The 22,234-nt window shown below is 40.3% G+C and overlaps 2 protein-coding genes and 1 long non-coding RNA gene across 27 annotated transcripts; all 3 read right to left on the bottom strand.

Annotated features, from left to right (window-relative positions):
- Positions 1–436: 436 nt before the first annotated feature.
- Positions 437–937, bottom strand: LOC112203162. The gene has a single exon (XM_024344169.1). The coding sequence runs from the start codon at positions 935–937 to the stop codon at positions 437–439; it is 501 nt and encodes a 166-aa protein (XP_024199937.1).
- Positions 938–8,610: 7,673 nt separating this feature from the next.
- Positions 8,611–11,384, bottom strand: LOC112168152. Of its 25 annotated transcripts, none has more exons than XR_005800789.1 (6): positions 10,574–11,384; positions 9,854–10,040; positions 9,537–9,610; positions 9,355–9,451; positions 9,127–9,183; positions 8,611–8,917 (listed from the first exon to the last, which is right to left on the bottom strand). XR_005800789.1 is itself a non-coding variant. In XM_040507338.1 (5 exons), exons 1-4 carry the CDS (start codon positions 11,247–11,249, stop codon positions 9,155–9,157), a joined length of 477 nt encoding a protein of 158 aa, XP_040363272.1. In that variant the 5' UTR covers positions 11,250–11,381; the 3' UTR covers positions 8,611–8,917; positions 9,127–9,154. The 25 variants fall into 25 exon arrangements, 4 of the variants coding, with proteins under 4 accessions (XP_040363272.1, XP_024161040.1, XP_024161041.1 ...); XR_005800786.1 differs by having other exon boundaries at positions 9,537–9,684; positions 10,001–10,040; positions 10,574–11,381; XR_005800791.1 differs by having other exon boundaries at positions 10,001–10,040; positions 10,574–11,381.
- Positions 11,385–12,090: 706 nt separating this feature from the next.
- Positions 12,091–12,765, bottom strand: LOC112167205. Its single transcript, XR_005810951.1, has 2 exons — positions 12,436–12,765; positions 12,091–12,313 (listed from the first exon to the last, which is right to left on the bottom strand). It is a non-coding gene; the product is annotated as an uncharacterized LOC112167205 (long non-coding RNA).
- Between the last annotated feature and the right edge of the window lie 9,469 nt (positions 12,766–22,234).

Genomic DNA, 22,234 nt, shown 5'->3' with positions numbered 1-22,234 from the left:
ATTGCAAAGACTCTAGCTGGTGGTGGAGGGAAGTGCCTCTGCTGGTTATCTCGTTCTCCACCCCGAGGTCGAGTACAGTCCTTGGCATGGTGCCCAGTCTATCCACATCGAAAGCATTCCCCAGCCTTGGGTTTAGAACACAACCTGGCAGTATGACCCAACTCCTTGCAGTTAAAACATCTCAAGGGTGCTGCAGGTGCAGCTTGCCTGATAGGTACAGCCCGAATAGGTGGAAGAAGAGCTGCTGCTACTCTAGCTGCGGCCTGATGGTGGAACTGAGTCTTTTGTCTCTTCCAGAATCCACCCCTGAAGTCTCTGGATCCACTGCTACCTGCCACTGTCTTTCCCTTTCCCTGGAAATCCCTCTCAGCTGTTTCCTTCTCCTTATGAATCAAGTTCTGCTGCTCAATGATCAGAGCTTTTGCTAGAATTTCCTTCATGATTCCAAAATGGCCACATCACGCTCAATGGAAGCATTCAACCCCCGCTGAAACTTCTTGGCCAAATCCTCAGCATCCATTGGTTTCACAAACCGATATAGCCTGGAGAACTCTGCTTCATATTCTGTCACCGTCATCTTTCCCTGTGTTAGTAAGAGGAACTCCCGCTCCAATTTTTCCCTCACTGAAGCTGGGAAGTACTTCTCTCGGAATATGAAGGAAATGGTCACGTCAAAACCATCCCAAGTCAGGGTGGTCACGTCAATGGTCTTTTGAGTATAATTCCACCACACCCTAGCCTCACTCTTTAGCATGAAAGTGGCTAGCTTCCTCTTTTCGATCTCATTACAGTCCATCATCTCAAAATAAGTCTCCATATCCTCGACCCACTGATCAGCCACCATATAATCCATGCTTCCATGAAACTTGACTGCCCCCAGATGATTAATGTCTCTAGCCAATCTCAACAGACGACCAGGGTCAGCCACTTCACCCATGGGTGGAGTAGGTTGTACACCGATATAAGATTCTACATCATCATCATAAAGCTCCTCTAAGGGACGGAACCTGTCCCTACCACCAGTTCTGCCTTCTCTTCCGCCCCCACCACGAAATCTAATCCCACCCCTTGGAATTTCGATTACCTAGGAAGCATAGTATGCTTGGTTAATACATGTATAACACTCAACACAGTATAAGTCAATACAAGTCCACATTAACCAAGTCAATACTACTAGGAAAGTATTCACATTCCTAAGACGACTTAGCGGCCTAAACGACTCCTAACACTCACACATATCCAATGACTTTGCCAATACTGGAGAGCACACGATGGGGATCCGCTGCAGACGGGCCATCACTCGGTAAGTATTGACACATCACCAAATATGTACCTTACGCTCTGATACCAAACTGTCACGCCCCGAATTTTGAATAACAAATTCAAATCCGAAACATAAATTAAACAACTACAACAAATAAACGTTCTGAATTTTTTCCTCAGAACCACCACACCACATGCCACTCAAATTTCAAATCTCGAAAACCTCGAGTTAATTATTACAACTCACTCTTACAAAGTAAAATTGTAAAGCTCTAAATGAGCATAACAAACCTCACAATAGAAATTCAGAGTATCACAAGCAGCTACTCTACACAGCTCGATCGCCCTCCTGATTCTTCTGTCCTGTAGGATTACCCGCTACACCGTTTGAATAGTGTACCGGGAATTGCAACAACACAAAACCCGGTAAGCTTTTTGCAAAGCTCGTATGAGTAAACAAGAATGAACGGTTGATTTATTATAACACAAAACTTTTAACTCAAGTAACAACCAACAATCTCAACATTCACAAAGAAAACGTCAAACCAACTCACAGAAAACAACGAGGAATACATCCCCACAATCCCCTAATCTCAATATCACCTATGTGGTCTTTCCTACAATTATTCCCCTTGCATGTGGTCTTTCCCACAACCTGCAATTACCCTCACTGCATGTGGTCATTCCCACAACCTACATTTATTCCCATCGCATGTGATCTTTCCTTCAACCTCAAACACATGCACTCCGGTTTATCGTTAAACCGAAGGACCTTAGACCATTTGGTCTTCAGAACCCCACATCATTGACCTCTATACAACCCATCAAGTCAACTATGATTTTTCGAACATGAATTAATCCATCCAAAATCATCATATATAAATATGGCACAATACATTTCAGTCCATATTATATATAAAATCATCACAATTCCACACTACTCTATGTCACACCATTCCATATATAATCACGTAAATATATATATATATATATATATATATAGATATATATACGTAATTATCCACTCAGGGATAATTACTAATACCAACTATAGTTCAAGCATAAAAATCGTGAAATTCATTTGTATAGTTAAAATTATTTTACTTATTTATGGACTGTAGTTGATCAAGTCCATATGATTTAAAACAAATGTTTATTCCATAAATATTTTCACACAATTACGACAAAATAAAGTAATTAAATGTACTCGGTTCGTAATATGAACCATGTGAGGTTTACTCACCTCTAAAATCCCGCTGCGTCTACTTAACAGCTCAAGATACGATTCACAATCGTCCGCCAAATCAATCCGTCAATCACCTAATCCAATACGATCTTAACTTAGCCAACAACTCATAAACATAATTAAACGACGATCCAACGGTCAGATCGAATTTAAACGATGATCCAACGGTTGACCCTTAGGATCATCCTTCTAAATTATCACGAAGATCCAACTGTCGGATCTTCCTGAATCGCCCTTACTAACATCTCCACAAATTTATATGAAAATCTGACGGTCGGATTCTCACGAATAGCCTTCTAAATCACTATTTCACAATTATACGAAGATCCAACGGTCGGATCTTCATCCATGACCACACAAAGTCGCTGGGACAGTCATACGATCAACATATCAAAACTACAAGTCCATCGGACGGTCAGATCTTCACAGATCATAAATCGAACTATCGAAATCGATCAAAACGTAAAAAATTCATAACTTAATCATACGATATCCAAAAATTTCGTATAATATATCGAAATGATCGTCTTAACATGTAGAACATAAAAATTGGCAGAAACTGCCCTTAAGGTCCCCGGAGGTAGCCGGAAATGGCCGCCGGAGTTAGTGGCAGAGCCGCCGCCGACCACCGCCAATGGTGTTGGGGCCGGGCTGCTCCTCTTCATCTCATCAAGCTTAACAACTTTCCTGACTAGCATGTAAGCTGGAAATGACTGGAAGGGGTCGAAATTACCTAGAACAGTCGAGGTGGCTGGAATTTTTCCAGAATCCGGCGAGCTTGAGTTCGACGTAAAAACTTCCACGAATCGCTTCGATCCCTTCTGGCGATTTGTTCAGCAACTCAAGGCAATCTCCCCAATTTAAGAATCACTCAAAACGAAGCTCTACAGCTCGGGATATCAGGATTGAAAGTTTCGTTCGATCTAAGTCGGGGTTGACTTGCAGCCGCCGCCACAGACCACTCCGCCATGCAAGGTTGCTTCTGGGAGCTTCAGGAGGTTGAGGTGAGCTCGAGGATGAAGTTTGGTGAGGATTGATGGCCGGTAGCTTGAGATATCAAGCTTGGAACCAAAACGAGCTCAAACCGGCCTCGTGTTCCACCGCCGTATACGGTTCAAGAGCCGGCGAAAGGCTACCACCGGAAGCTGCGCATGGAAGAGGCGAAGGGGTGGGAGGTGGTCTGGGGTCAATTGATGTCCTGTGGAGCGAGAACCAGCTTGGAGAAGGAATGCTCTGTTTTGGTTGCTGGTTTCGGCAGAGAGAGAGAGAGAGAGAGAGAGAGAGAGTGTGTGTGTGTGTGAGCCTTTGCTGGTGTCGGTCGTTCACTTAATCACTCTTCAGCAGACAAAATCATGAAAGGTAAAGCCTTAAAACATGGAAAGTAAAGCAATGCCATAATTAAGTTTTTTCTTTGATTAAAGAAAACAACCGAGTATTACAGTCCCCCAATGATGTCTCTTGGACATAACCATAATCCGGAATATCTTCATGAGACGGGTTATTTATGTCGATGATTAATGGATCTTTCTGTGCCAAACTCGCTTTCTTTCTCAGACGAGAATCCATCGAACCTTTGGGCCTCCCACTCTGGGAGCCCGGCCTGAGCCACATTGCCATCATTATTAGTGGTGGCGGCGTCATGCCCAATACCCCTAGGGTGGCGCCATGTCCATGATTTTTAGTGACATCAATCCTTGCAGGCACGTTTGCAACAGGTATATGTGATCTTGTCACCTTTAGCGATATCAGAAAACGCATCAGGCATAGAGTCTGCTACGTTCTGAAGATCGAGAATTCTCCGCACTTCAATTTCGGACTGTGCGGTTCGGGGATCAAGATGAGACAAAGTGGGGACAAACCACGACAATTCCTGTCGTTCCTGTTGAACATTATTATTCCTATCTTCCCATAACGACGGGAAGACTATCTCATCAAAGTGACAATCCGCAAATCTAGCAGTAAATAGATCACCTGTCAAGGGTTCTAAGTAGCGGATAATGGTTGGAGAGTCATATCCAACATAAATACCTAATCATCTTTGAGGAACCATTTTGGTGCGCTGTGGCGGCGCAATTGGCACATAAACTGTACACCCAAATACGTAAGTGTGAGACATCAGGCTCATATCCAGTAACCATCTGGGACGCAGAAAAGGGTAAAGTGGCAGTAGGCCTCAGACGAATGAGCACAGCTGCATGCAATATTGCATAGCCCCAAGCAGAAACAGGGAGATTGGTGCGCATAACCAATGCTCTAGCGACCATTTGAAGTCTTTTAATGGCAGCTTCTGCGAGACCATTTTGGGTGTGAACATGGAACAAGGTGTTCAACCTCAATCCCAATGGACATGCAATAGTCATCAAACGTTTTTGATGTAAACTCTCCAGCATTGTCAAGACGAATTGACTTAATGGGATGATCAAGGTGGTGAGCCCTTAATTTAATGATTTGTGCTAGGAGTTTAGCAAATGCAGCATTTCTTGTGGACAATAGCATGACATGTGACCATCGTGTCGATGCATCAACCAACACCATAAAATATCTAAATGGTCCGCAAGTTGGTTGAATAGGTCCACAAATATCACCTTGGATTCTTTGTAAGAATGGAATATTTTCTTTAGTGTCCTTTGCATAGAATGGTCTCGATCCTAATTTTGCTAAAGAGCAGGCTTTGCAAAACGAAAGATGGGCTTTAGAAGCAACCGGGGAAGTATCCAGTTGAGCCACGAAGTCACAATTGACTTTAGAAGTAGAAAAAGGAACCAAGGAGGAATTGGTGGTGTCAATAACACTTTTGGGACGCAAGGGGTAGGCGGCGACATCCCTACCTTGGATCGAATTTTGGTTCTGATTTCTTTTCGTTTTGAAAAATGGATGTCCGTGTGAAGTCTTTAATATACAGATCATCATATCACGACCTGGGTATCCCAAACGATCATGCCAAAGCCTATATGTGTCATCCCATAAGTCATCTCTCATGATATGGTTGGATTCAATCATTTGAATAGTGGTTGCATACAACCCACTAGATCGACACGTAAGTTTCTCTAATACTCGTTTATATCCGTAGTCATTAGAGGTGATGCAAAGGAACTCTTGTCCATTCTCACAATGTGCTTCCACATGAAAACCATTGGCTCTTATATCTTTAAAACTCAGTAGGGTCCTTCCAGCCCTAGGAGCATATAGAGCTTAGGTGACATTAATACTTGTGCCATTTGGCAACATAAATTGAGCTGGTCTTCGACCATGAATCAATTGTGATGGTCCAGCCATCGTAGTCACAGAAGATCGACTAGGCGTCATCCATAGAAATAGTTGCCTATGTCGCAATATAGTATGTGTGGTGCCACTATCAACAAGGCATTCCAACTCTCCAAGAAACATACTGAAAAATAATAAAGTTCGGAATTAAAACATGTCCATGACATCGAATAATAATACGATACTTTATTAATAAAGATAGCCAATGATTATATCAAAGGTCCCAAAAATTCTAATCCAAAATAAAATCAAACTAAGACACATTGTAGTCACTCTATTCGTTTGGTAACTCCAATCAAATATGACCAGGAAAGTAGAGAGAGATGTTGGTGGAGCGAGGCTCTCTTAAGTACCATTAATCTCAATCACTTTCCTAGACATCATATTTCATTGGGTGCACCACATAAGAAAGAGTTTAATACAATTGTCATTTATTGACTAAGGCATATTGCCATTACAAAAATTCTTGGAAAATAAAAGGACTAATCTAATCAAAGTCTACGGCATCCTTGTGCACTTCATCGTCAGCTTTGAAGTCCTCTATGGTGAGATGGACGTCTCCACCATTTTCTTCTTCTTCTGCAAGGTACACTTCTTGCTCCCTCAGGTCTCTATATGCCCTGTATCTTGAAGCTAGTTGCTCGCTTACCTTGCATTGCTTGAACCAATGCTCACTTGATCCACATCGATGACACATGTTATTGTGGTTGCCTCCCTTTAATTGAGGTGCACGTTGTGGGCGTTCCCTAGGAGGGTTGGTGCCACCACCACGAGCCATGGCGCCTCCACCACGAGCCATGGCGCCTCCACCACGAGCCATGGCGCCACCACCACGACCAGGGATACCACGTAACCACGACCACCTCTCCCACGTGTGGCATTGCCACCACGTGTATCCGCACCAAAACATACAGTTTCCTTCCTTGTTAGGGCGGTTATATGGACTTATACGTCCCTCATATCCCTTATTCTTAGGGTTCCGCTCCTTGCGCCCTTTTTTGTGTGCATTATAATTCGCCCCACGAACGCTTTTAGTTCCAATGGGCCTTCAATTATAATTCCTCACGAGTATGTTATCATGTTTCTTAGCTACAGATATGAGATTGATAAGCTGATGAAACCTCGTGATCCGTCCAGCATTGACTTCAATGCGGTATTGCTTTTATACCACAATGGCTGAAATGGGGAAGGTGGAGAGAGTTTTCTCAATTAGCTCTTGCTTTGTGATAGGTTGTCCACAAAACCTCAACATGGACTGTAGGCGAAGAGCTTCTGAATTGTATTCAGCAACAGACTTGAAATCAGCAAAGCGCAGATTGTTCCATTGAACCTTCAAGTCAAGGAGGAGGGAATCTTGGACATTGCCAAAGCGCTCTTCTAGCTCTACCCATAGCTCTCTTGCATCCTTGATAGAGATATACTCCAATCTGAGTGTCTTGTCCATATGGCGTCGCATCAAGATAATTGCTTGAGCATGCTTTGTAGGTGTTCGCACAAACACACGATCCGGGTTAGGTGCCTGGATTATGGGTAATATTCCCTTTGAAGTGAGGTGGTTCTCAACATCAGTTACCCAACTGTGGTAATCCGAGCCTGTTGAGTCAAGCATGGGAAAGTCGAGACCAGGTTTATTCGACATCCTGAAAATAAGAAGAGAAGATATATGAGTTTCAAAGCTAAACTTCCACAAAAATTAAAATAATAAGATTTCCGAGCTATGCTACCAAGAAAACAATTTCCAAGAATCTTTTTTGGATTAGACCAAACAATAATGTTTTAATATGGTCACAATTTGCTGCTTACAGACGCTCTTAGTCCGAGCATTATGAACACTCTTAGTTCATACGAACACTCTTAGTTCGTTAAGTGTGAATCCCCAATATTTTGCTTTATTAAATAATCGAATCCATGTTTGTATATTGAAAATCCTACAGAAAATAAAGGAATTTAAAAGACAAGAAAGCAGGAACTTTAATCTTAAAACTTACTTGTTGAAATTCGGAGCAGATTCACTTCTGAACAGCTCCCACTTTGAATGGTGTACAGATCTCAAAAAGATTCCAATAGGGATGAAATTTGGAGGTCAGATAGAAGAGGCAGAGACGAACAACTTTGATGAAGGAAGGATTTTGATCTGAGGTCCCGATCAAGAATTTTCGAGGCGTGCAAACAGGCTAATCTGCACAGGAACTAGCGTACTGCTGTGCTGCAGGGGCAGCAGGCGTGCGACGATGCCGCAGGGGCAGTAGGAGGCACACGGGTGCTCAAGGGCTGCAGGAGCAGCGCACGGTATAGCTAGCAAGGGCTAGGAGCTTGCGGCAGTTTTTGGTGAAAGAAATTTCGGGTGTTAGGGTTTTTTTCTAGCTAGGGCTTGGGTTAGAGTATCATGCTGATAACGTATTGTACAGAATTGGATCATTGTCTTGTATTCATCTCACCATGAGGTTTGTATAGGGTTACATCATGTATACAAAATGCAATACATAATAGCTATACTAATCAATCGCACATTACGAGTATGTCAATCGCATACATTACGAGTCTGTCAATCGCATACATTAAGCAATACCTATTACATGAATAGTCATTATCATTTATAACATGTTTTTAATTATGCTGAACAATGATTCTCTTATTGTGTTTTCTCTAGTTGCGCAATTGAAACTGTTTGATAAGTATTGTAGTTAAATTGTTCATACAACAGTTTTTGAATTCCATGCCATGATACTCCATTTTAAGACAATTGTTAGACAACAGTTTGTATTTGGAATGAAATGGTATGAGAGAGAGTCACAGTACATACATTCTGCATATGGCATCTAATCAAAACTAATTGATCAACACATCCAAAAACATATCCATTAATTGATTAAATATCCAAAACCAATTCATTCCATCATCATCCTAACATGAACATACTAACCCTGCCTAAACAAAAAGGTGAAAAACATCAAGGCCAGAAACATGACCACTTCCTTCTCTTCATCAACTTCCTCTTCCTTCTTAACAACAAGATATGCAAAGTAGAACCCAACACCAAACTGACCAATCATGCTAAAATCAGGTCCAGCAGCCACGCTGCCAAGGCTTCCATGAATTTCTTGGTGCCAGACCTTGCAATGGTACCAAGGTTCTTGACCAAATCTGAAAACACAAGTAGAGCAAACTCATTAAGTACCTCATCGAAGCACTAGTCTAGTTTTATTAGCAGACAAGATAACAAACTCAATTAGCAGCTTCAATTCGTTTAGATTACTAAAAGCAGGGAGATTAGCAAAAAGTCTTAATTAGCAGCTTCAATTGGTTCAGATTACTAGAAGTCTTTTTTGAGTTTCTCTAATGGAAGAACATACATGATTGCTTTGGCGAAGGACATGATTTTTATCTTTCTCTTTCATTTCTCTCACCCACTGTCAACAACCAAAACCAAATCCTTCTTATCTCTTAATAATTATCAAACAAAACAAAAATAACAATAAATAAAACAATTATCTAATATATATATATATATATATATATATATATCAGAAAGTTTTAACTGAAGAAAAATACCACAAAAGTAAGAAAAGAATAAGAAATACCTGATTCTGAAAGATGTTCTAGATATATACAACTTACAGCAAAAAAACTACAGAAAGATGTTCCAGATGTTCTGAAAGATGTCCTAGATGATATAGACTGAAATATCTCAATTATAGCACAAAAAAAAACTACTCTGTATCAAGTTTGTAATTGATAGATGTTCTAGATATATACAACTTACAGCAATTACAAGTTCATGTTCTCTCTCTGATTTGTTGATGCTTTTAGCCAATGATTCAGACTTTTCGTAGTGCCCTACAGCATTCCATTTACATTATATCAAAATCACATTTTGTTCCCAATGAACCCCTATATTTTCTTGGAGCAATCTGCAAGGTATGAAGTGAGAATAAATGGGTAAACTTCTCTTTATATCTGCAACGAATGTAATATAATGCGGAAGAGAAGGAAGACACCGTATAAAACAAAAAGGAAGGAAAAAAGAAGCTAGGAAGTACAGAGGAGAAATATCAAAGTGAATAGACTTTTTTTGCATACATTTTAAGCATAGAAATTGAACTATCGTCCAACAATTGCCCGCAAACTTCCTGGGAGGAAGATATATTATTACTATCAATTGACATATGAGAAGTCTTAAGCCGCTGAAGAAAACATAAGGATCGGAAGAATGAAAAGAACACTGACCTTGGACGCACAAGCTCCCATCTTGATGTTCAACACCAAACTAGTTCAAAAACCCATATACTTTGTTAGTGAAGAGCATTGGGAGAGAGCATATCACATAATGAATGTTAAATCTTTATAATTTTCAGGCTTCTTTAGCCAACCTTCAATAAAACGGTATATGTTTACAATCAGAACTAGTCTAACAACATAGACATAGACATGTTATCCAAGTATCTGGCTCTAATTAAGAAAGTGAACAAAGCCATGACACTAAATTCACCTTTGAAACATCAACAGCTAGCACAATTATCAGAACTTTCACAACAAACCCGAAAAATTGACAATTTATCAATAGAATCTAATCCCCAGTATCCCATAGCAGCCAATAACACATGAATTATGAACAACAGCTGTGCAGGCCTCCTTATTTCAATGGTGTAAAACTCAATTGAACCTCAGAAAAGATAAAGCATCCAAATTTAATTGTTTATGAACATCGTATTTGTTCATAGGAAATTATACATTTCTAAATCAAAGAATGCTAATTATATAAATTTGAATACGTATCACTGAGAAACAGAGCTAAATTACCTTTCAGACTAGGATTGATGAGCAAACCAAGCCACCATTCAAAAGCCAATGTAAATTGAGATTGCGTGATTGACCCAGAGGGCCAAACGTTGGCGGAAATTTGATGGTCAATCCGCGTAGATATGAAGATTTGCAGAGAAGTGGAAGAAAAGGAAGAACAAGACCTAACAGCAGAGGATCAAAGATACCAAAAATAAAACAAACAACAGTCGCACAGAGACAGACGGACAAAGAATTATCGTTTCCAGCTCAGGAGGCACATAAAGCCTTTGTCCTACCTTATTTGTATCTACGTTGGACCAATTTCTCGTTCTGGGTGTTCGCAAATTGCAGCATAACAAACAATTAAATGATATATGAATTGAAAGAGAAGAAAGGATAAAAGATAAAAAGAGAGACCTCCAGGATTGAACTGGATCTGCTCCATTTCTCTGCTTTCGATTAGAGCTGTCGGCTTACGAGGATGAAAAAGACCTTCGATAGTTGAGGAGAGAAGGAGAGGGCCGGAGCCGTCGAGGAGATATTGAGACTTGGGAGAGAGACGACGAGGAGAGACCGAGATCTCGAGTGATGTGGAGAGACCAAGACCATTGTTCGAGGAGATAGAGAAGCGATAAAGCTTCCGCCCGCCATGCCGCCGTCGTCCACCGTCGAGACCCGGTCTCTGGGTTTTCATTTTTGTATCAAGGGGAGTAGGGGACTGAGAGAGAGGTCAGAGGACTCGGTTTGAGAGAACGAGAGTCGAATTCAGTGTTTTAGAATACGAGTAAAGGGGAAAGTTTAATTTTGGTCAAAAAAAAAAAACCGGCTTCTGCTTAATTCTGAGAGTAATTGGCTGAAAAGCAAAGTTCGGTAAACTGAAAAAGGCTAGCCTTCAGTTGCTCAAAAAAGTCAACTGGGCTGAACCAAGTGAGGTGACTCTCGTACTTGTTCCTCGTTGTTATTCATCTTTAATTTGGGCTCCTTTTCAGCTTCAATTTTATGTCTTTGAGCTTGATTTGGGGTTAGGGGCTTGGAGAAATTAGGGTTTCTAGCTTCAACTTTGTTATGAGTACTTATGATAGAACTTTAGTTCAGAGTGCCTCTCTTACTAATTCCTCTTTGATATTGATGTGGGCTCTTTCTCAATTTAGACATGAAATTTTTTTTCAAGGATTGATGCCATACGCTAGTGATCTGCAAAATGATCATTCCGCTTGATTACTCTTTGTCCACTGTTTTGGGTTCTAAATATCCAAAAAAGATAATTCAAGGGGCAATGGAGGTTGATGAGCAGCATATATAGCTCCCCATTTTCATTGGCCAAATTCAAGACCCTCATGTATAGGGACAGTAATTATCCTTATTACTAGAGCTACAAGTCCTCAGGACTATTATGCATTTCAAATTTGCCGAGGTTTTGATATTAATAAGGAACCTGATATCCAGAGAAATCGATACCAATTTAAATTTTTCATTATTGTAATTAGGTCACACAGTACCATCCCACTATCATATTACTCATTAGCACATACAACTACATCAACTTTGCTGAGGTTTTTGACAGAATGAAATTGGTACAAAGAGCTTAACAATAGAAATTGGTACAAGGTATGGAGATATTGAAACTTGCCACAGAAGAAAAGGTGAGATAGACAAGAAGAAAGCAGCCATCTTCATATAACGTTGTCATGCAGCAGTAGTGACGCACTGGATTGCCTGCTTGCAAATACCAGCCATTGTTGCTTCAGGACCATAGACCTACAAGAGATCAAAGAACAGAAGTGATGTCAGAATTTCTTAGGGGAGGCACTTCAAATATCAGCAACATGTATGCTTTTTCTTTAATCTTATTCAATAGAGATTTCAGAAACATTGCTTACCTCAATAGGGAGGCCAATTTCCTCTGCAAGTGCCCTCATTTTTGCGAGTCCCCTCTGTTAGTTGGGACCTCCTCTCCTAACATAAAGATGCATCCTATCAACCTTAAGCTTTGTTTCCTGATTGATCAAATATGGCATTGTCAGTTTTGCACTTAGAAAAGATGGTAACAAAACACATACAAAATTGGGGTTTAGCAAAGTAGATTTAGCTGATCACCTTCTCCTTCAAGGCTCTAATAATGCCATTGAATGTTGCAGCTACATCAGTGAAGTTAGCAATTCCTCCTCCAATTACAAGGGCTCTCTTACGGTCATCAGGATCAGAAGTTGCACACTGTAGAAATAATGAGATTACTTATACAGAAAAAATCTTTGACTTTATCAAAATGCAAAGCATTTATTGACACGGTATACAAGTTCTAAATCTAGACAAAACCATGTTCTCCCAAGGTCCTTCATCTCAAACTCGGATTTCAGGTGTTCATTGGTTTCCCTTAACTCTCAAGGGTTCCAATTATGTTTATCAACATAAACCGTGACAATTGCAAATCCAGAACTTGTCATGAAAACGCAGGGGCATAGTTCATCATATCCCTTCCCAATCAAGTAGTCACTTTAGTGAGCGTTTCACCCTCATTGCAAACGCACTCCGTGGTCAAAAGCCACTTGATTTGGGTAAATGAAGTACACAAGACCCTTCATTATATTCCGTATCTAGATCCCCATAGAGATACGTAGTGACCACATTCGTAAGCTGCATGTTCAGTTATTTGGAAACTACTAAACTGACAAGGTAGTGGAGTGCAATGACATCCATTACGAGAGAATATGTCTTCTCGTAGTCGATTCTATGGCGTTTTGTGAGAAGCCTTGCGCCATAAGGCGAGATTATCATCTCTTTTTCTCATCACGCTATCTAACGAAGACCTATTAATGTCAACAGGTTTTATGTTAGGAGGTGTTGGCATCTCAGGCCCGAAATCCTTCCTCTTTGTTAGTGAATCCAATTCAACCTGAATTGCATCTTTCCATTTAGGCTAATTTTCTCTACGTTGCCATTCTTCAACGGAGTAAGGTTCGATGTCATTGGTCTCAATAATTCCACGTCTTCATGTACACTAGTGTAATTCATAGATATCTCTATATTCTCAGGAATTGGTTCTAACATTGAGGCGTCCCCCAACGATGTCTCTTGGACATAACCACAATTCAGAATATTCTCATGAGATGGATTTTGAGTATCAATGATCAATGGATCAAGTTGTGCCAAACTCGCTCTCTTCCTAAGGTGAGAATCCATCGAACCTATGGGTCTCCTACGCTCTCTAGCAGAACCCATGGCCTATGACGCCATTATGCCACATTTGTGGCGTCACCATACCACCATTCATGGTAGTGGTGCCGTACCCATCTCCTCTGGGTGGCACCATGTCCTCTTGTGGGGACATCAATCCTTGCAGCAGGTATATGTGATCTCGTCACTTTTAGGGGATCAAGATGAGACATAGTGGGGACAGACCATGACAATTCCTGTCGTTCCTGTTGAACATTGACGTTCTAATCTCCCCCTAACGACGGGAAGACTATCTCATCAAAGTGACAATTCGCAAATCTAGCGAAAAAGAGATCGCCTGTCAAGGGTTTTACATAGCGAACGGATAGTTGGAGATTTATATCCAACATATATATATATATATATATATGCATTTGTTGCAATGACCCATTTTGATGCGCTGTGGCGGCACAATTGGCACATAAATCGCACACTCAAATATGCATAAGTACGAGATATTAGACTCGCACCCAGTCACTAACTGTAACGCAAATAAAAGTTGAGTGGCTATGAGTCGTAGACGAATTAGCATAGCTGCATGCGATATTGCATAACCCAAGCGAAAATATTGATGCGCATTACCAAAATCCGAGCTACCATCGTAGTCTTTTAATGGTGGCTTTTCCTCTAGACCAATTGGGTGTGTACATGGGAATATAATACTTGATATCAATACCCAATGATATGCAATAGTCATCGAAAATTTTCGATATAAACTCTCTAGCATTATTAAGTCAAATTGACTTAATCGGATGATCTGCGTAGTGAGCCCGTAGCCATATGTTCTGGGCTAGGAGTTCATCATAAGCAGCATTACGAGTGGATGATAGCGCGACACTTGACCAGCGTGTCCGCACATTAACCAACACCATAAAACATCTAAGCATTCCACAAGTTGGTTGAATCGATCCACAAAATCCCCTTGGATTCTATGTAAGAATAGAATTATTTCTTTAGTGTCCATTGCATAGGATGGTCTTGATCCTAAAAAAACAGGCTTTACAGAACGAAAGATTGGCCTTATAATCAACCAATGAAGGTTTTGGTTGAGCCACAATGTCACAATTTACTTTGAGAAGTAGAGAGAGGAGCCAAGTCTCCATACATGGCGTCAAAGCCATGATTTTGCCGCAGGGGGATCACGGTGCCGGCGTTGGCCTGCCGGTGGTGCATGGCGGCGGCGCCCCAAGGCGCGAGGGCGGTGCAATGCTCTCTTTGAATCAACTTTTGATTCTCACTTCTCTTCATTCTGAAGAAGAGATGTCCGTGTGAAGTCTTTAGTATCACAGATCATCATATCATGACCTGGGTGTCCCAAACGGTCGTGCCAAAGCCTATATGTGTCAGAATCCTATAAGTCATCTCTCATGATATGGTTAGATTCAATGACTCGAATAGTGGTTGCATACAACCCACTAGAGCGACACATAAGTTTCTCTAATACTCGTTTATGTCCGTAGTCATTAGAGGTGATGCAAAGGAACTCTTGTCCATTCTCACAATGTGTTTCCACATGAAAACCATTGGCTTTTATATCTTTCAAATAAAGTTCGAATTAAGGTATGTCCAAGACATTAAGTAAAAGAATCGACACTTTATTAATAGCTAATGATTACATCAAAGTTTCTTAACCAAAGTCTAATCCAAAATAAAAATCAAAATTAGACAAATCGTAGTTACTCAATCCGTTTGGTAACTCCAATCAAATATGACCAGGGAAGTAGAGAGAGATGTCGGTGGAGCAAGACTCTCTTAAGTACCACTAATCTCAATCACTTTCCTAGACATCATACTTCATTGGATGCGCCACCTGAGAAAGAGTTAATACAAAATTGTCATTTATTGATTAAGGCATAATTGCCATTACATAATTCTTGGAAAATAAATGGACTATTTAATCAAAATCTGCGGCATCAACATGGTTGTTTTCCTCGCCATATTTGAAGTCTGTAATGATGAGATTGACGTCATTGTCATTTCCATAATCTCCTTCAGCTGCGAGATGAGCCTCATGCTGTCTCATATCTTTATACACTTGTATTGTGCATAACTGAACGGAAAATAGAGATGTGAAGTTGAGATCTGGAACATACTAATTGTTAATAAGGTTCTTCTTACAAATATACCATGAAATGGAATTGTCAAAGACTTTCTAACACCCCTTGAAATAGAGCAAATACAGACTTGATAAACTCCTCAATTTTGCTCTTAATCTGGATTTAAGAATACAATTTGTTAATGATACCAATATCATCCCAAATGAACATGAAATCAACAGAATAACATATTATTGCACCCAGCCACTAATAAATTAAGCATAATCAAATAACTTAATTTTTTTTTCTGGTCAGAAGTAAACTGGGCACTGACGTGTCAAAAGATGGAAACCTATAGTGTAAAACAACAATGACTTCCTGCAAAGACATGAACAAAAAGTAATATACCATATCATTGAACACAAAGGTATTACCTCCAAGGGAAGGGTTGCAACAAGTGGAGCAGATACATCTGGTGAAAGGGAAGCTCCCGTTGGGACAAATATGGTCTTAACTTGTGCAAAGTATATAAGTTTTTTTATAGAAGATGCATTTTAGGATTTCAAATATATGCAGTAACAAAATGACATCCATAACATACCTTATCCCAGTTCTCCTCAATGTCAATTCCTCGGAATGCTCACTAGTGGAACTTGATAAGAACTCAAAAGTTTGGAGTTCTTAAAGATGCTTCCTGGGAAAAGAATGAACGAAAAATTCTCATTCAATCTCGCAGCAATTTAATAATCTGGTCCTAAACCCAAATAACAGTCTTTAACTCAAATAAGCATACATTACAGATAAATATTGCTGCAGAGAGTGAGAACAGAGAGTAAATTCCAATCTATAATTCAGAATCTAATCTTGTAGCACAGAGAGAAACATAATTCCAATCTATAACTGTTGCATAACCATCATGTGGAGATCAGTACCCAAAACCATAAGGCAACATTTCTCAAAATAAACACTCCAAGGTTCCAAAAACGTAGTAACCTAACAAAAACGTAGAGAAAGCAGAGTGAGCCATATCCCTTTTCCCATGATAATTGTGAATGAACCAAAATCACAGTCCCAAATCAACCTAAACCCCCATTGATTCAGTACCCAATTACATGAATTGAAACTGAAATAGAAACTGAAATCAACCTATAATAGATGCAAAATTGGAATTGAAACTGAAATTGAAACCCAAATCAACCTAGAATACCTCTTTTTCAAAGAAATTGAAACTAAAATAGATATAAAACTAACCGTGAATCAAATTGCCAAGCAGCCAGCAATCAAGGATTGAGGCTTCAATTTCGAACACAGATGAGAGGCGAGGTGAAGGCAATCAGGGAGAGAGATTATGCGTTTGTGTTTGCGGCGCTGTGTGAGGTTCGAATTGAACACGTAAGAGAAGGTTTCATGGCATGTTGTAATTGCTGAAACAAAGAGAGGACAGAAATTGGTATTTTCAGAAGTTCATTAAACTACAGTAATCACCGCTACAGTGACAAAAGCCATCTACTGCTTCTAAAAGCTGGGGTGAGACGGCTTTGGCTTTTCCATCAAAGAAGTGCTGGCTTCTGGAAAAAGCTGAGGAGAAGCGTAAACCAGCGAGATGTTGAGGTGCTTATAAGCGGGGGAGCAAACCCCCCCCCCCCCCCCCCCCCCCAAACGCAGCCTGAGTTGAAGGAGAGTTGCACAACAGATTATAGAAGCAACAAATAATTGTTGTATGAATTCATTTGTTTAAAGGAAATTTGCACAACAGAACAAAGCAGAAATAAACGATTGTTGTGTGAACTAAAATGAGTCAAACAACATCAAAACTCAATCATTGTCTTAATATTATTTGTACAACAAACACTAAATAACTGTTGTCTGAATCTAAAAATGAGACAACAGCAAAGTAATAACAGTTGTCTGAATAAGAAAAAGAGACAACAACCAAAAAAAATTATGTTGTCTGATTTGAAAATTGGGACAACATCACATTTACACTACAAATGGTGTTGCCTGAAGCAGTCTCACACAATAGAATAATTCTTGATGTCGTTTGTTACTGAGAGATGACAGTTAAAAATTCTGCAGTTGTTGGAAGTGTGTTGTCTGATTGTATTATTGGCATAGTGTAAGTTCATTTTTTGTTTTTAATTATTTTTCTATTTTTGTGCGGTAAATTACAATTACAAATCTACAAGTCAAAGATTTCAGTACTTGATTGCATGGTAAATTATTGTTTAAGGCTACGGAAGTTAACCGCAAGCACGCAAAAGGACTTGGTCGACTCAATGGCAATTTTACATGGCATTCACATGGATCGCTAAACTTGGTTAAGCGATTCTGCTGTTAGAGTTTGAATAGAAATCAGTTTCCATTGAGGAGGATTAGATCTGTCTCAAAGGGATCCGTCAAGGATTTTCTTCCTCACTCAGATCCATCTCAAGGGGATATTACCTCTCCAAGATTTGTCTAGAGGAGATTTCACCTCACTTGAATCTTCCTCAAGGAGATTTCTTCTCATTTGGATTTAACTCAAGGAGATTTCCAAACACTGCTGGAATAGAATTCAGTTTTTGACGGTTGAATTCAAAAGCACAAGTCTTATCAACTTACCTTTTGAATTTGAACTAAAGAGGTTATTGAAAGGCAACTTACCTCTTCAATTTAAACTGAAGAGGTGTCTCAAACATTACATAAACCCAATAGGTCTTCCTCTCCAAAATATAGATTTGTTCTTTTCCTTCCTTCAGAGAGAAAATCACTTAGTACGTTCTCTAGAATCCAAGGTCTGGTGCTAGGCTCTTGGATTATCGATAGTTGTATCCTGGTGGACAGAAGCCTAACGAACTACAAGCACTGAGTAGGGGTGCAATTATGTCTAAAGGACATTGCCAATCTGCAAGCCTCTATCGAATCACAAGTCAGTTCTCTTGCAATTACAATTCCTTTATTTCAGATACATGTTGTGTATTGTAATCCATATACTATTGTATAAATTATTGATGTAATTATTTATATATTGTAGACGCATATTTTCAATTCATTGATATAAATCCAACAATCTTTAGACAGAAATTCATGGATCAAGTATTAGTGAATGGCGTCAAAACTCATGTTGAAAAACCAGAAAAATTAAAGGGCGTGGACTTTAAACGGGGGCAACAAAAAATGTTGTTTTATCTAACAACATTGAACCTTGCTCATGTCGTGAAGGAAGAAGTTCCAAAGGCAGAAGGAGATGACGTGACTGCAGAACAATTGAATGCAATTGATGCCTGGAAACATTGTGATGAGTTTCTCTGCAGGAACTATATTCTTAATGGTCTAGATGATAATCTGTATGATGTATATAGGTCATACACCACTGCAAAGGAACTCTGGAATTCTTTGGAGAAAAAATACAAAGTGTTGAAGGATATCGACATTGAGTGTGCCTCTTCAAACTAGAGTTTAGTTCTAGAGTTGTAATAGGAGAGAAGGTTCTAGATTTCCTAATTATATTCGGATTCTATTTTCTTGTATGATTATGTACTTTGTCAATCCTTATATAAAGGGCTCCTATTATCAATAGTAGAATACACACAATTCTCTCATCAATCTCTCTGCAAATCATATTTTCCTTAAATATGTTATCAGCACGAGCCCTAACCCTGTAACAAATAACCAAAACCCTAAAACAAGTCGAAACCCTCAAACCCTAGTTGCCTCCACCTCCCAACTAGTAGCCCCCGACCCAAGGAGTCCGGAACTGGCGGCAACACAACCAAAACCGGCCGGAAACTTACCGAACCGGCCGCCAAAAGCCACAAACCATCCGCTGCGATCTCTCCACCGGTTCACCACCTTCCGGACACCCAATTGCCACCAGATTTTGTTAGCAGCACCGTCTCTGTCCTAGGAAATAGGAACAGGAAGCAGAACACCAAGAACCGGTCCAGAAGCCCCTGAACAGGCCATCAAAGCAACTGGTCCTCTTGCAGAAAAACCGGCAGAAACGACTTTTTGCCCAGTTTTTCCTGTTTTCGGCCAATACCAACTGCCGCAAGCTCCTAGCCCTAGCTAGCCATACCGTACGCTGCCCCTACAGACCTTGAGCACCCGTGTGCTACCTACTGCCCCTGCAGCATCGTCGCACGCCTGCTGCCCCTGCAGCACAGCAGCACGCTCGTTCCTGTGCAGATCAGCCTGTTTTCATGCCCTGAAACATCTTGATCGGGTCCTCAGATCAAAATCCTTCCTTCATAAAAGTTGTTCGTCTATGTCTCTTCTATCTGACCTCCAAATTTCAGCCGTATTGGAGTCGTTTTGAGACATGTACACCATTCGAAGTGGGAGCTGTTCAGAAGTGAATCTGCTCCAAATTTCAACAAGTAAGTTTTTGTGATTAAAGTTCCTGCTTTCTTGTCTTTTAAATTTCTTTATTTGCTGCAAGATTTGCCATATACATTCATGGGTTCGATTTTTTAATAAGCGGAATTGTGGGGATTCACGCTGAACGAACTAAGAGCGTTCGTAATCAATGAACTAAGAGTGTTCATAATATTCGAACTAAGAGCGTTTGTAATCAATGAACTAAGAGTGTTCATAATCTTCGGACTAAGAGCATCCGCAAGCATCAATTTTTGACCATATTAAACATCATTGTTTCGGTCTAATCCAAATATTCTTGGAAATTGATTTCTTGGTAGCATAGCTCGGAAATCTTATTATTTTAGTTTTCGTGGAAGTTTTTACTCCGAAACTAATCTATTCTGCTTTGTTTTTGAATGTCGAATGCAAACGTGCAAAAACTCGACTTCACTAAACCAGATTCAAATAACATTGGTTATCACCGATGGGTGAATAACGTCAAGAATCACCTCACTACTAGTGGGATTCTGTGAAGAGCACACAAAATAAAGATTAATTGAGAAAATCCTCTCAACCTTCCCCGTCTTAGCGCTAATGATTGCCAAGCAATATAGGCTTGTGTGCAATGCTAGACAAATCACAAGGTTTCATCAACTTATGTCAGTTACTGAGTAAGCTGATAACATACTCGTGAAAAACTATAATTCAAAGGTCCGTTGGAACTAAGAGCGTTCATGAGGCGAATTATAAATTGTGCACCTAAAGGAGGGCACAAGGAGCGGAACCCTAAAAGTTAGGGGACAACAAAATGGACGTGTGGGTCCATACAACGGCCCTACAAAGGAAGGAAAGCCGCTAGATACGCGGACACGTGGCAACATTGGCCAACGTGGGAGAGACAAAACAGGCACCATCGGTAGTGGTGGTGTCGCCACCAACGTCCATGGAGGATGTCCAAATGCACAAGGTGCATCTCAATTAATCGGTGAGGTAATGCTATATATGGGGATCTTTAAAGCATTGGTTTAAGCACTAGGCACTCTCATGGTCGTCCGTAGTCTTGACCCTAAGAGGGATACGTTTCGTCCCAGGGATGATGACGAAGACGTGTTAATTGGCAGAAGTGTGCTAAGTGCAATAGGCGCATTATTGTACTTAACACAATACAAGACCGGACACCTCATTTGTTATGAACTTGTTGGCTAGATGTAGCCCTGCGCCAATGCAACGCCATTGGACTGGTATAAAGACAATCTTTCGTTACTTAAAATGTACGATAGATATGGGCTTGTTCTATCCCTGCAGAGAGAAAAGAATGACGAAAGAATGAGAATGGATCTCATTAGCCCAAGTAGCGCCGTCCAAGACGCCGTGACCGGCAAAGCCGCAGCCACCAACGGTGGCCCGCGTCATCCTCCTCCCTTAATCAAAACCATGATGATGTTTTGATAGATTTTGCTGATGTAGGGTATCTCTCTGACCCTCACAAATGTCGTTCCCAGACCGATTATGTCTTTACCATGGGAAGCACAACGATATCTTGGAGGTCTACAAAGTAGACCCTTGTTGCTACTTCCTCAAATCATGCAGAGATTATTGCTCTACATGAAGCCGTGCATGAATGCATATGGCTAAGGTCTGTAATTAGACACATTCGAGGAGGTTGTGGTTTGAAGTCTACCACAGATGAACCTACATGCATTTATGAATTGAGCAAATGTAATTAGGTTTCATCAAGGGCAACAACACCAAGCATATATCGCCAAAGTTCTTTTACAATCAGCAACAACATTAATCACTTCTATAGATTGAAGTGAATCAAATCCGATCAGAGGATAATGTAGCGGACTTATTCACTAAGTCGTTACCTAAATCCACTTTTGAGAAACATGTGAAGAGTCTCGAATTGAGAAAATTATCCGAACTCCCATGATTGTAGCAATCAGGGGGAGATGTCGACATCAGGGGGGAATGATGTCTACATGATCGATCTTGAAGAGTGAAGGACGTGTTGTGTTCTTTTTGTCCTTCGACCAGGGTTATTTTTGTCCCACATGGTTTTTGTTACCTGACAATTTTTTTAACAAGGCAA

This window comes from Rosa chinensis, chromosome 5 (assembly GCF_002994745.2).
Source record: "Rosa chinensis cultivar Old Blush chromosome 5, RchiOBHm-V2, whole genome shotgun sequence".
In the NCBI taxonomy this organism is placed as follows: domain Eukaryota; kingdom Viridiplantae; phylum Streptophyta; class Magnoliopsida; order Rosales; family Rosaceae; genus Rosa; species Rosa chinensis.
The sequence above is the reverse complement of the archived record's forward strand: the minus strand, read 5'-3'. Positions and strand labels throughout refer to the sequence as shown.